Here is a 13,401-nt window from a genome sequence, read left to right on the forward strand (position 1 = left end):
TGGTTGCACTGTCAAATAAATTGTGAAAATATGTACCACAGCTGTCATTGGGGCGGTACCCTTTCAGAAAGTACAGCTTTGCACCTAAAAAGTTCATATTAAGACCTCAGATGGGTGCGTATTGGTATTAAAGAGAGCTTATTAGTATGTTAAAGATACATAAAAGCTTCATTTTCTTACCAAATGCATACTTTGATAAATGTTTGTAATCAAGCAGATCTGGGGCACCATTGACTTCCATAGTAGGAAAAATTATATTTTAAAGAAAATAATTTATTTTACTGGGTTAATAGGTTTTTTTTTTTTGTGAACAACTGTTCCTGGATGCACTGTTCAAAATTGTAAAAATATGTACCACATCTGTTGTTGGGGCAGTACCCTTTCAGAAAGTACAGCTTTGCATTTAAAGAGTTCTTATTAGTACCTCTGATGGGTATGAGAGGTTATTAGTACACTATTTATTTATTTATTCAAGGATAGCCCCTTGAGATGATCCATGTCTTTTTCAAGGGGATCCTCTTTAAAGATACATAAAAGCTTAATTTTCAAGAATGTTTGTAACTAAGCAGATCTGGGGCACCATTGACTTCCATAGTAGGAAAAATTATACTTTAAAGAATATAATTTATTTAACTGGGTTGAAAGGGTTTTTGTGAACAACTGTTCCTGATTGCACTGTCAAAATAATTGTGAAAATATGTACCACAGCTGTCATTGGGGTGGTACCCTTTCAAAAAGTACAGCTTTGCACCTAAAGAGTTCATATGAGTACCTCAGAGGGGGTCTGTACTGCCAAAGAGAGCTTCTTTGTACATTAAAGATACATAAAAGCTTCATATTGGTACCAAATGAAGAATGTTTGTAACCAAGCAGATCTGGGGCACCATTAACTTCCATAGTAGGAAAAGATGTATGTTTTAAATAATATAATTAATCTTTCTGGGTTGAAAAGGTTTATAGTTAACTGTTCCTGGGTGCCCTATCAAAATATTTGTGAAAATATGTACCTCAGCTATCACTGAGGCGGTTCCCTTTTAGAAAGTACAGCTTTGCACCTAAAGGGTTCATATTAGTACCTTAGATGGGTACTTATTGGTACTAAAGAGAGCTTATTAGTACATACAGATACATAAAAGCTTCGTATTGGTACCAAATGTATACATTGAAGAATGGTTGTAACCAACCAGATCTGGGGCACCATTGACTTCTATAGTAAGAAAAATATATATATTTTAAAGAATATCATTTATTTTACTGGTTTGAAAGTTTAAACAACTGTTCCTGTGTGCACTTTTAAAAAATGTGAAAATATGTACCACAGCTGTCACAGGTACAGTGTTAGTAAATATTAGTACCTCAGAGGTATATATTGGTGCCAAATGTGTACACATCTGTACTGTATAGTGACCGGGGTGCATATTTTAACTCATTCACCGCCAGCCTTTTTGAGAAAAGTTGCCCACCTGCATTTTTGTGATTTTAACAAAAGTTTCACAAAATTCCTTGCAGGAAAAATTATCTTCTATAAATATATAAACATACAAATTATATCAAATTAAAGAGCACACCCTTTGCTTTCAAACAAACAATAAATAAACAAACAAACAAACAAAATGGGGAAAAAACGTTTCATTATATATTTACTTTTTCCACTTAATTTAACCACTGAAATATGGATATTTCTCTTCAAAAATACAACATTTTGAGGAAAAAGCTTAAAAAATTGCGTTTTTGTAAAGGAATTTATGATAGATATCAGACTCAGAATGACTATCAAACATAAAGGCAGTTAAAATAAATCATTACTTCTTTTTAACTTCCGTTTTTGATAAATTTGGTTTTGGCGCCATCCAGTGGATAAAAGCGGTATTACACTTTCACTTTGAAATTCGTCCAGAAACGCATATTTATTAGTTAAATATTAACTCATAATTGACGAGATAACTCAATAGATAACTCGTCAATGGCGGGGAATGAGTTAACCATTTGTTTTTTTCTAACAGTGTGGAAAGTTTTAAGTTTTGAAAGTTGCAGCATGTTTAACTTATTCATTTTAAAAGCTCCATGCAGTAAAATGTATATTTTATACCACTTTAAAGATTAAAGGATAGTACATTACTTCATTATTCTTTAGTTTTTTAATTACATATATACTTTACTGACTCCTAGTCACTGATCCGAGTCACGTGACTTACAATTTCCTATTCTTATTCCGTACACCATGATTATCTGTAATGCAAATGTAATCGTTTCCTTACATGAAGCGCTATCAGATTCCTGCTATCAATATGGCATCATGTTATTTTGCTATTACTTGTGGTTGGGGAATACGATCCCTGAGCTTATTTTCAGTTGTTGCATACCGGTAATCTTAATGTCAATGATTATTGACTCAAAACAAAACCACAAAGTATCATGCCCCCTAAAATCCTGTTGAAACTTAAGAGCGATCCTTCCAAATTTCCTATGCACAGAAATCAACACTGATAATTCAGTGATACAGTAATGATGATAATAATGATACATCCTCTTTTAGAAAATGTCCAATAATAACAAATGTGATTTTTTTTGGGAATGCCTTACAGTCCATGAACTGTGTTAGACATCAAATTATTTAAATGTAAGTCAAACTTGTTGTCGAGCACGAGTTGGTCAATCGATGGCGCTGGTGACATGAGGTGGGCCCACCCGGAGCCTTATGACAAAACTGAGTGTCTCTCACGGAGGCGGACCATCGGCTGAGACTTAATTTTACTTTGCCAGATAATGCATGCATATTTGCTTCAGATGTAGATGCGATGTCTCCATTATTGATTTGATTTAGAGGACTAATGTTAAGAATAAAAAAAACTCGGATGCAAAACCCTCTAAGTGCATCCGATATCCTTTATTATAAATAAGCATTTTTTTATCAGGCTCATGTTTAGGTTCAGTAACTTTAGTAATTGTATATGATATCCTGAATCTGATTTAACTGGGTGATTGTGGCTCAGTTGATGACAAAAGTTTTTGTTTCTCATCTCAGGCAGCTGAAATCAAAGAGCACGGTGGTGCATAGACGAGATGAACTCAGAAGACCACCCATCAGATCAGATCCTGACAGCCAAAACACTCCAGATCTCCGACAAACTCGTGGAATGAAAAGAACCATGGTCGGTTAAGTTAGTTATTATTACTAACCGGTATTAGTTAGCTTATGCTCTGTAAATGTTTTCATATTGGTCGTCTCATCCAGATGCTGAATGAAGATGCGAAGGGACGTAGTGAGGGCCACGTCAGCAGCCCCGCAGCATTTGCAGAGGAGAACGACCACAGCGCCATCAAGAGGATGAAACACAACGATGCGCCGCCTGAGAGGTATTTTATGATCTCTCATGTAAGCAGATTCATTTACTTTAACTGTCACCGTGCCACAGCTGGGAGGTTTGCATTACATATTTAAAACAATCATTTCTTAGTCTGCTCTTGACAAACTATATATTGTTGGAAAACTCTCAGATTGAGGTTTTTAAATGTCATCACAACTTTGAAAAAAAGAATGATGTAGTAAGAGTCATTTTCTAAAATGTTACAGGCCAACAGGTGGGCCCAAGGTGTTGTTACATATTTTTTATTACATTTTATATTTATTATGACAAACTATATATATTGTTGGAAAGCTCTAAGAATGTAGTTTATTTATAAATTAATGGCCATATTTTAAGGAAACTATATAGTGACAGTCATTTTGTTGAAAGTCACTGACCCCATAGGAATACGAATGACTATACATGTATAACAATAATGTCCTATAAACGTGACATAATCTTAACAAACTATATATTTTTGAAGAGCCCTAAGAATGTAGTTTTCATATTTTAGGACTATTTGATGATAGACATTATCTAGTGACAGTAATTTTGTTAAATGTCACTGAACCTGGAGGAATACACATTAATTATTATTATTATAATATCCTTAATATAATAAAAAATCTTGACAACCTATATAACATTGGAAAGCTCTAAGAATGTAGTTTTCATATATTTTAAAAACCTTTTTGCATTATTAACTCATTCACCGCCAGCCTTTTTGAGAAAGTTGCCCACCTGCAGTTTTTGATAAATTCGTTTTGGCGCCATCTGGTGGATAAAAGCGGTATTACACTTTCACTTTGAAATTCGTCCAGAAATGCATACTTATTAGTTAAATATGAACTCATAAATGACGAGATAACTCGTCAATGGCGGTGAATGAGTTAATAATAATGCAGTAACAGTAATTTATTCATTTGTGTCATGATTATGCAGCAAACCATTGACACCTAGTGGCCGTTGTTAGTAAAACCACTAAAAGTGTTACAGAAACCTTAATTTTTGTGATTTTAACTTAAAATTTGGATCTGAATTAGTTAAGACTTGTGGCTTTATTTCTGTAGTGTTTTCAGAGTAAATAATTTTCATTTTTATGTTTTTAAATATAAAATACATACTTTATTGCATTATTTTTACATATATATTTTTTAATTGCTTTAACTGTTTTTTCATTTAAAAACTCCAAACACATCAGTGAAAAACTTTAAAGTGTCTTTAAAAAGAGACCAAGATTTTGCTTCTAAACCAAATAATGCCTAAGTTATATTAAAGGTGCAGTGTGTAAATTTTAGCGGCATCTAGTGGTGAGGTTTCGAATTGCAACCAACGGCTCAGTCCACTCTTTTGAAATGCAGCGAGAAGCTACGGTAGCCGCCACCGGAAAAACATGTCATCAACGGAGACAAATTAATAAAAAAAGTTTGTCCGTTAAGGGCTTCTGTAGAAACATGGCGGCCCAAAATGGCGACTTCCACGTAAGGGGACCCTCTGTGTATGTAGAGAAAAACGTCTCATTCTGAGGTAATAAAAACATAATGGTTCATTTTAAAGGGTCTTTATACACCACTGATAATATAGTTTTGTATATTATTTAGGATTTCTGTCAAGAGATCCTTTTTTTTTAAATTACACACTACACCTTTAACTCAATCCCCACCAGCCATTTTTTGAAAAGTTGCCCGCCAGCATTTTATTTGTGATTTTCACAAAAATTTCACAAAATGCATTTAAGAAAAATTTTCTTCCAAAAATATATAAACATACATGTATATCAGTGGCGGCTCGTGACTGCACTTCCGAGGATGCGCTAATTCATAATAAGTGTTTGGATTGTCACGTGTGTGGTTCCCTTTTCCAAAAAATGTGTCATGCATGTGGAGAGATCCTGTGTGCATCACGTGTTTTGTCAAAATAAGTCCCTGCAGTAGACCGTGTATGATAAAAGAGACGCTTGCGTTCCCTAAATACACGCAAGACACTCCCTTAACAGTAAACTTTGATTAAGCTTGAGATTGTGCGAATATCTGGCACACGCGAGTGTCTCCTTTCAAGTTCAAGGCAGCAGGCCCTTATTTTGGCATGACACGTGATGCACACACGATCTCTCAAAGCGCAGAGCACATATTTTGAAATGACGAACCACACACATGACAATACATACATGTTGTGATGAACTTCGCATCGTGAGCTTCAAAAAAAGAAGTCACCAGCCGCCACTGATATATATATATATATATATATATATATATATATATATATATATATATATATATATTAGGGCTGTCAATAGATTAAAAAAATTTATCTAGATTAATCGCATGATTTCATGAGTTAACTGCGATTAATCGCAAATTAATCGCACATTTTTATCCATTCTAAATTTACCCTAATTTAACACTTTTCAGGTTTTTAATATTCTAATCATATATACATATATAGATGCTTTATGGAAATGTATGTTAACAACAGCCTGTTTACATTTTAACAGATTCACCAGCCATTGTTTTGTATATGAATTTTCCTTTCAGAAGATTTTTCTTTCTCCATTTTTGTTTGCTGCTGTATCATTTGTGACCTGTGCTGGCAAGTTGAGTCGGAATTAGTAAATTAAAAAAAAAAAGTTGTTCATATTTTGACATTCTCTATTAAAACATAGAACAATGCATGATTTGTTGAAATATAACAAAATATGACAGAACTACACTTGTTTGAAGTTGAAAGAGTCAAATTACCACAAACATTTCCACATCCATACATTATATTACCACATCAATACCTTAAAATCACTGGTAAAACTAATAGATTTAGCACACACAAAGCAAAAACATCATCAATGTATGTTCAACTTTTTTTATTTTGTTTGATTGACATTGAGACAGACTGCTTAAAATCTAAGTGATCTAATATAATGTTACACATCAGATATTTTTACCCAACAGTTAACCAAACATTTACTTAAGACATAACAGATTATAGATCCTACCTTCGTGAATTCTTATAAAAACAGATATTTGTAAAACTGTAATTTTGTGTAGATGTCTATATATCCAGGTCGCGCACTCGCGCGTCTGTGTGCACGCGCTTCAGATGTCAGTCAGCGTGAGGGGATCGCTTTTGAGTCTTGTCGCTCTTAATAACTCTTTAACAATAATCAGGTACCGAACTTTATCTCTCTTAATGACTATTTTAACATCAAGCAAGTCCTGCAGTCTATTTTATAAGTCATGCATAAAAGCGAAACCAAAATGAATTGAGACGCATTTTTGTATTAGATTAAGCATTAGGAGGACGGGAACGTTACACCTCTCAGACGTATAAATAAAGATCATATCAGATGTCCAACGAGCATTTAGAGCATTGGATTTGCTAGACGATTTGCTTAATGTTCTTATTTCTATGAAAACCTTTTACTCATTTAGAGAGAGTCACATTTGTCTGCGTCTCTGTTCATTCAACTATGGGCTGGACCAAGGGTCAAACTGAAATTGTGCGTTGCGTTAATCTCCGTTAATAAAATTAGTGGCGTTAAAATGAATTTGCGTTAACGCGTTATTAACGCGTTAATTTTGACAGCCCTAATATATATATATATATATATATATATATATATATATATATATATATATATATATATATATATATATATATATATATACATAGATATATGTATACATAGATTAACATAGATGACCAAATACTCTTAACTACTTTTTGTTAAGTCATTTGAGCTAATGCATAAACTGATAAACTGACTTAATATATGGAAACTTATTGTTACCCAAAATATGTATGTATGAATCATGATAACATATACCTGTGAGATTACCAATGCTAACAGTCTCTCATTGTTAATCCAGACCTCAGGAGTCTGCAGGCTCAAGCTGTGTCATTTTGTGAGGAGCTTCAAAGTGTGAGAAATCTGAAAGATCCAGCAGTGAGGAGAAACATCCCAGAGGTGATTTGGGATAGAGGAATGCAATGCACATCCACTCCACAGCATTTAAACAAATGCTTGTTTTTACACCAAAGAATTTGGTTTATTAAATATTTGGATATTTTAATCATATTTGATGTTCACAAGTTTTTTGTACTGTGATGTTTTAAGGTTTAGGCTATGTAGAATGCAAATTGACGATGACTGATATCTAATAGTCATAACATAACACCCACACTGTAAAAATAACAATTTGCACTTCAATTAATCAACTTAAATTTACAAGTCATTTCAACTTAAATTTTTGATCTTGACTAGTGATAAGTTGCTATAACATAAAGTAAGTTAAACTAATTCAACTTTTAAGTTATACCAACTCATCACTAGCAACTTATTTTACATTATGTGCAAAATATTTATTACATTGCATATATTATATCATGTATTATGTTTATACACTGAAAGAAATGATTCATTGAATTTAATCAATTATTTAAAGGTAAGTGGCTGCAATAAATTAACCTAAGCTACATTCAAACAAAAAAAGATTAGTAAAGTAAAATAAAATATAAAACTTTTTTTTAAATGTAGCTTAAATAAATTGATTGCACCACTTACCTTAAATTTTTTTATTAAATTCAATGAAGCATTTTTTTCAGTGTATATATATAATGGAACAAAATATTTATTCATACCTACTAAGTTGATTTTCAGCTAACCTACTGATTATATTTATCAACACAAAGCTAATATTTTTACAATAGCGCTATTTATCATGTGATTATGATTTTATTATATAATAATTTGGTGCAGTATTGTGCTTGCTCAATATTTTAACACTGGAATAAAGAGGTCAACCTCTGTTTACTAGACATGTTGCTTTAACTATAATTTTCTGCATATTAGTTAACAATTGTTTATGTAATGCTGTGCAGAAAAAGTATTGCACCATCATGTTTTTTTTATTTGTCTGCTTGTTTTTCTCTTTAAATCAAATCTTTATCATGAAGTGCTTTATTACTGAAATCTGTTACACTGGTCAATATTATATATTTTTGCATATGTATTAATAAAAGCTCATTGATTTGGTCTGAACTTTGCAATACACTGTTGAACCTCCCATGCATGCGACAACAGTCAGGGTTCCTGCGGGTCCTTGAAATCCTTGAAATTTTGTGAATCTGGGGGGAAAATTCAAAGCCCTGGGACGTATTTGAAAATATACATATATAGATACAGGTCATTGAAAGTGCTTGAATCTATTTTATGCAAGAAGTTTTCTGGAAAAAAATCCATATTATTCACTGTGTAGTTCAGGATAATATCATAAAAATTCTAGACTTTTTAAGCGCTTTAAATGCTTATATCTTCTGTATGCAAATGTTGATTCATACCAAAATGCTTTTTTTGCATAGTTGTGTTTGACACATGAAAACGTCTCAGGTTACTTATGTAACTGTTGTAACCTGAGAAGGGAACGAGACGCTGCGTCTCCCTTGCCATACTTCCTGCGTCCCTGTAATGCCGTCTTTGGCAATATTTCAGATAGAGATATACTTCCTGGCTCCCGCGTCACCCTGTCTTTGTTAAGCCTCACCATTGGTTGAATTTGATATACACATTCAGACGCACTTACCCCTGGAGGCGTCCCCAAACTGTCACCGCAGTGACGCAGCACGAGTTCCCTCGAAAGGGAACTGTAACAATGTATCTTAAAAGGTAACACAATGTCTCACTTGAAATGTGTCCCAACATTTAGTCCTTGAATTTGAGGGTATTGGACCTGGAAAGTCATTGAAACTGATACAACAGTGCCCTCTATTGAACTTACTTAGTTGTGTACAGTAAGTCCCACATAGCTCCCTACACCCTTAAATAGTGCACTATTTGAGGGGACAGCCATTTGTAGTGTTGTCCGAAATTATATTGGAGATTACCGAATGCACTTATCGACCCTTTCACTGTAAGTTGCGTGCCAAATGAACTCGCGGGTCTCGGCACAAGTAGTGTCCGAATTCACTTAAGTGGACAGTATTGGCAAACTAATGTAGGGAATATGAGGGTATGTGGGCTATTTCAGCTATTGTGTTTAAATTGTTCGCTTGTGCCTTGATTTTGGGTTCAGGTCTAGGATTTGTGCAGAAAATCTGTAGGATTCATATGAAAAAGGTTTACTTTGCAACGTCTCATTCCAGTTTGTGCTTTAGTTGTCCACATGATGGCACCAAACAACTTTTGTAACACAAAGTTGGCCACAGACACCATATGATGATGTTGATAGGGGATAAAAACATTCATGCATTGTAATAAGGGTCTATTTACGGTTTTAAAGCATGCATCTGGATCACTACTCATGTCTCTAGTTTCTGAAACTGCCAGCTATTACCCAGTTACGTACTTGGATCAGTTTCTACCATTTGCACCTCCGCTGTTCACGTTTCTCGGCCGATGCCAACTTTTTTTGTGGTTGTTCTCCAGCTTTTCATTTTCTTGGCAGATGCTTTAGGATACAGAACACCATTCATGGTCATTGACTCGGTTTAAGGGATTGTACCAGACTTTACAGAGATCACATTGTAATTCTGGGATTTAATTTAACTTGGAAAATGATGGGATTTTGAGAAATGCAAGCAAGAAAATGTTATGATGAATGATTAAGAAAGTTTTAAGATTCTGCATTGTTTATATAGGTTACTTTTCAACTGAGCAAATTTATGACCATCAGTCATAAGTTGAATAAATACGCTTTCCATTGCTGTACAGTTTGTTAGGATAGGACAATATTTGGTCGAGTTACAACTATTTGAAAATCTGGAGTCTCAAAATATTGAGAAAATTGCCTTTATAGTTGTCCAAATAAAGTCCTTAGCAACACATATTACTAATGATACATTTCTATATTTTTACAGGAAATTTACAAAATATCTCTATGGAACATAATCTTTACTTAATATCCTAATTATTTTGGGCATAAAAAATGAACCATTTTGACCCATACTATGTATTAAAAGCTATTGTTACAAATAAACCGGTGCTACTTATGACTTGGTTTGTGGAGGTCACATTTGTGACAAACATTTTGTGATTTTTAAACATCTTTCAGATTATCCTGTTACTAATTTTACCACTTTCTGCACTGTTAACCCAGATATTGTCTTTACTTAAACAATGATGTAAACATAACATAATATTACTATTATTACTTAATATTAATCACTTATATAGATTTGTACATATCTTAAAATTAGTGCTGGGCAAAGATTAGTCGCGATTAATCGCATACAAAATAAAAGTGATTTTTTTTGCATAATATATGAGTGTGTGCTGTGTGTAATTATTATTTATATATTAATACACACACACACATTCATGTAGGTATTTAAGAAACATTTACATGTTTATATATATTAATTCATATTTGAATATATTCTATATGATACATAATTTTTTTATAATATTTTATAATTAAAAAAATTCTGAAATGAATATATGTATGTGTGTGTGGTTAAATATACTTAATAATTACACACAGTACACACACATATATTATGTAAAAAAAGACTTGTATTTTGTATGTGATTAATCGTGATTAATCTTTGCCCAGCACTACTTAACATATCTTAGTTCATTTTACTTTTAAGCATATAAAATTTATTAAACTCAAACATTCAAGTAATTATCGGTGCATGTTGTAAGAACCCATAATCCTTTGTGCCTGAATATGTTGATTATTTATGCTTTTCACAGAATAAGAACTGATAAAAATTTAGATATTTATGAAAGTGTCACAGAGGTTTATGCAATTATATTTATAACTTATAGTCATTCGTGAATATTGTGTTATAATACAATTTATAACACTAAAAAAGTAATAATATTAAAAATAGAAAATCTTTAAACTCAGTTAAGAGGAAACTTTGGACAGAGCAATTCATATTACAAATTATATTAAGTTAATATAAAAAACTTGCTGAATCATATTGGAAGTACTACACTGTAAAAAATACTGCCTTAAAATTTTTTGTTAAATCAACTCAGATTTACAAGTCATATCAACAGAGATGAGTTGTCACAACTTATAAAATATAGTTGAGAAAAGGCAACTTAATTTTATAAGTTATAACAACTCATCTCTAGTCAAGATAAATAATAGTAAGTTGAAATGACTTGTAAATCCGAGATTCAACAAAAAAATTTAAGGCGGCAAAGTATTTTTTACAGTGTAGAAATTTTAACCTTTTTTTGAAAATATGCAAATTTTCCAGCTCCCCTAGAGTAAAACATTTGACTTTTACCATTTTGGAATCCATTAAGCCGATCTCCAGGTCTGGTGCTAGCACTTTTAGCATAACTTAGCATAATCCATTGAATCTGATTAGACCATTAGCATCGCGCTAAAAAATAACTTAGAGTTTGGATATTTTTCCTATTTAAAACTTGACTCTTCTGTAGTTACATCGTGTGCTAAGACCGACAGAAAATTAAAAGTTGTGATTTTCTAGGCAGATATGGCTAGGAACTATACTCTCATTCTGGTGTAATTATCAAGGACTTTGCTGCCGTAACATGGGCGCAGCAAGCGCAATGATATTACGCAGTCCCCAGCTAGGTAACTTTCAATGTGACCGGCACTAAGTTACATTGAAAAATATCGAAACCCTTTGGTTATTTTGGAGCGCGATGCTAATGTTCTAATCAGATTCAATGGATTGTGCTAGGCTATGCTAAAACTGGTAGCGCCAGACCCGGAGATCAGCTGAATGGATTCCAAAATGGTAAAAATCAAATGTTTAACTCTAGGAGAGCTGGAAAATGTGTATATTTTCAAAAAAAAGTTTAAGTTTAAGTTAAAATAAATTTTTCAGTGCAACAACTTTCCTCCAATTTTTTAAGTGAATTCAAATGGTCGGGGTTCACGGTGTGTAAGACATGTCATAACCCTGGTTCATGTTGTTATGATGAGCATTATACAGTATTACTACACTGTTACTACACATTTTCTTCACAAAGTCATGGTTGAGATCTGGGGCCTCATTTATAAAACTTTGCGTAGGATTTGCGTCAGAAGTGGCGTACGGATGAAACATAGGACGGGCGTACGCACAGAAATATTCGGATTTATAAAACCGTGCGCACGCACATCCTACGCATTTTTCCCTTAATAAATCACAATCAATTCTAAATGTAGCGCAGCTTTTGCGGCTTCATGACACGCCCATAGTTGCCCATGAATAGTCCGTGAAACGCCCACAAGTTAATATGCATTGATTGCGAAATCATGGCAAACACATAGAGGAAATAAAAAAAAACAACGTAAATTCACTCAATGTGAAGTAGAAGTTATCGTTGGCGAGGGGGAAAAGAGGAGAAAAACGTTGTTTGGAGGGCACAGTGTGGGCATTACGCATTGTGATGGGGCATTTTATTTCCATTCATTTAATTGCATCTGACAAGCTACAGATGTCGGTAATAATCGACCTGGAAATGGGACATTGTTCAGCGCAAATGTAATTGCTTCCTAAATGTTTGAGACATACGCCACATTGTTTTATCAAAAATAAAACACACTGAAGGCATATGCATGATGCATGAATACCATAATTCCGTACTAGATTATGAAGATATGGTTTACTATGAAAACAACTTTCCTCAGTGGACAATTAATACATCTATCTATTTATCTATCTATCTAACTATATATCTCCTTAATTATCTATGTATCTGTCTATGTAATTGCATCTATATCTGCTCCGCCAGACGGACACATTGACGAGAATATCAGTTTTGTACATTATTTAGTTCTGTTAACTATATTCTTTATGAGGATGAATTGCACAACATGCCAATATTATTGCAGAACATATTTCACTTTTCTTTTAGCAAATATGTGTTCATTTGAATTTTTGTTGTAATTTTCGATTTATTTATTTATTTATTTTGTTTCACTGCTGATCGATCAAATGGGTGTTCGTGTAGGCTGTTAATTGTAAGACTTGCTTTGTGAAGTCTTCATGTTATTTATGAGGGGTAGTGTTGTCATTTTTACTTTCACTTTCACGTGTTTCTTCCATCTGCCGTCGGTGTCGCCATTTCTCATTTCACCCATTTTTGTGC

General features: G+C 33.3%; 1 protein-coding gene across 1 annotated transcript in view; it reads left to right on the forward strand.

Annotated features, from left to right (window-relative positions):
• arhgef39 (Rho guanine nucleotide exchange factor (GEF) 39) overlaps positions 1 to 7,762 on the forward strand; it is a 72,575-nt gene extending 64,813 nt beyond the window's left edge. The window contains exons 10-12 of the mRNA XM_055190196.2: positions 3,026 to 3,152; positions 3,236 to 3,357; positions 7,211 to 7,762. Coding sequence (XP_055046171.2) covers positions 3,026 to 3,152; positions 3,236 to 3,357; positions 7,211 to 7,250 — 289 coding nt within the window. The 3' untranslated portion in view covers positions 7,251 to 7,762. The remainder of the gene's footprint in view (positions 1 to 3,025; positions 3,153 to 3,235; positions 3,358 to 7,210) is intronic.
• The last annotated feature ends 5,639 nt before the right edge of the window (positions 7,763 to 13,401 follow it).

The sequence above is a fragment of the Misgurnus anguillicaudatus genome, chromosome 1 (assembly GCF_027580225.2).
Source record: "Misgurnus anguillicaudatus chromosome 1, ASM2758022v2, whole genome shotgun sequence".
In the NCBI taxonomy this organism is placed as follows: domain Eukaryota; kingdom Metazoa; phylum Chordata; class Actinopteri; order Cypriniformes; family Cobitidae; genus Misgurnus; species Misgurnus anguillicaudatus.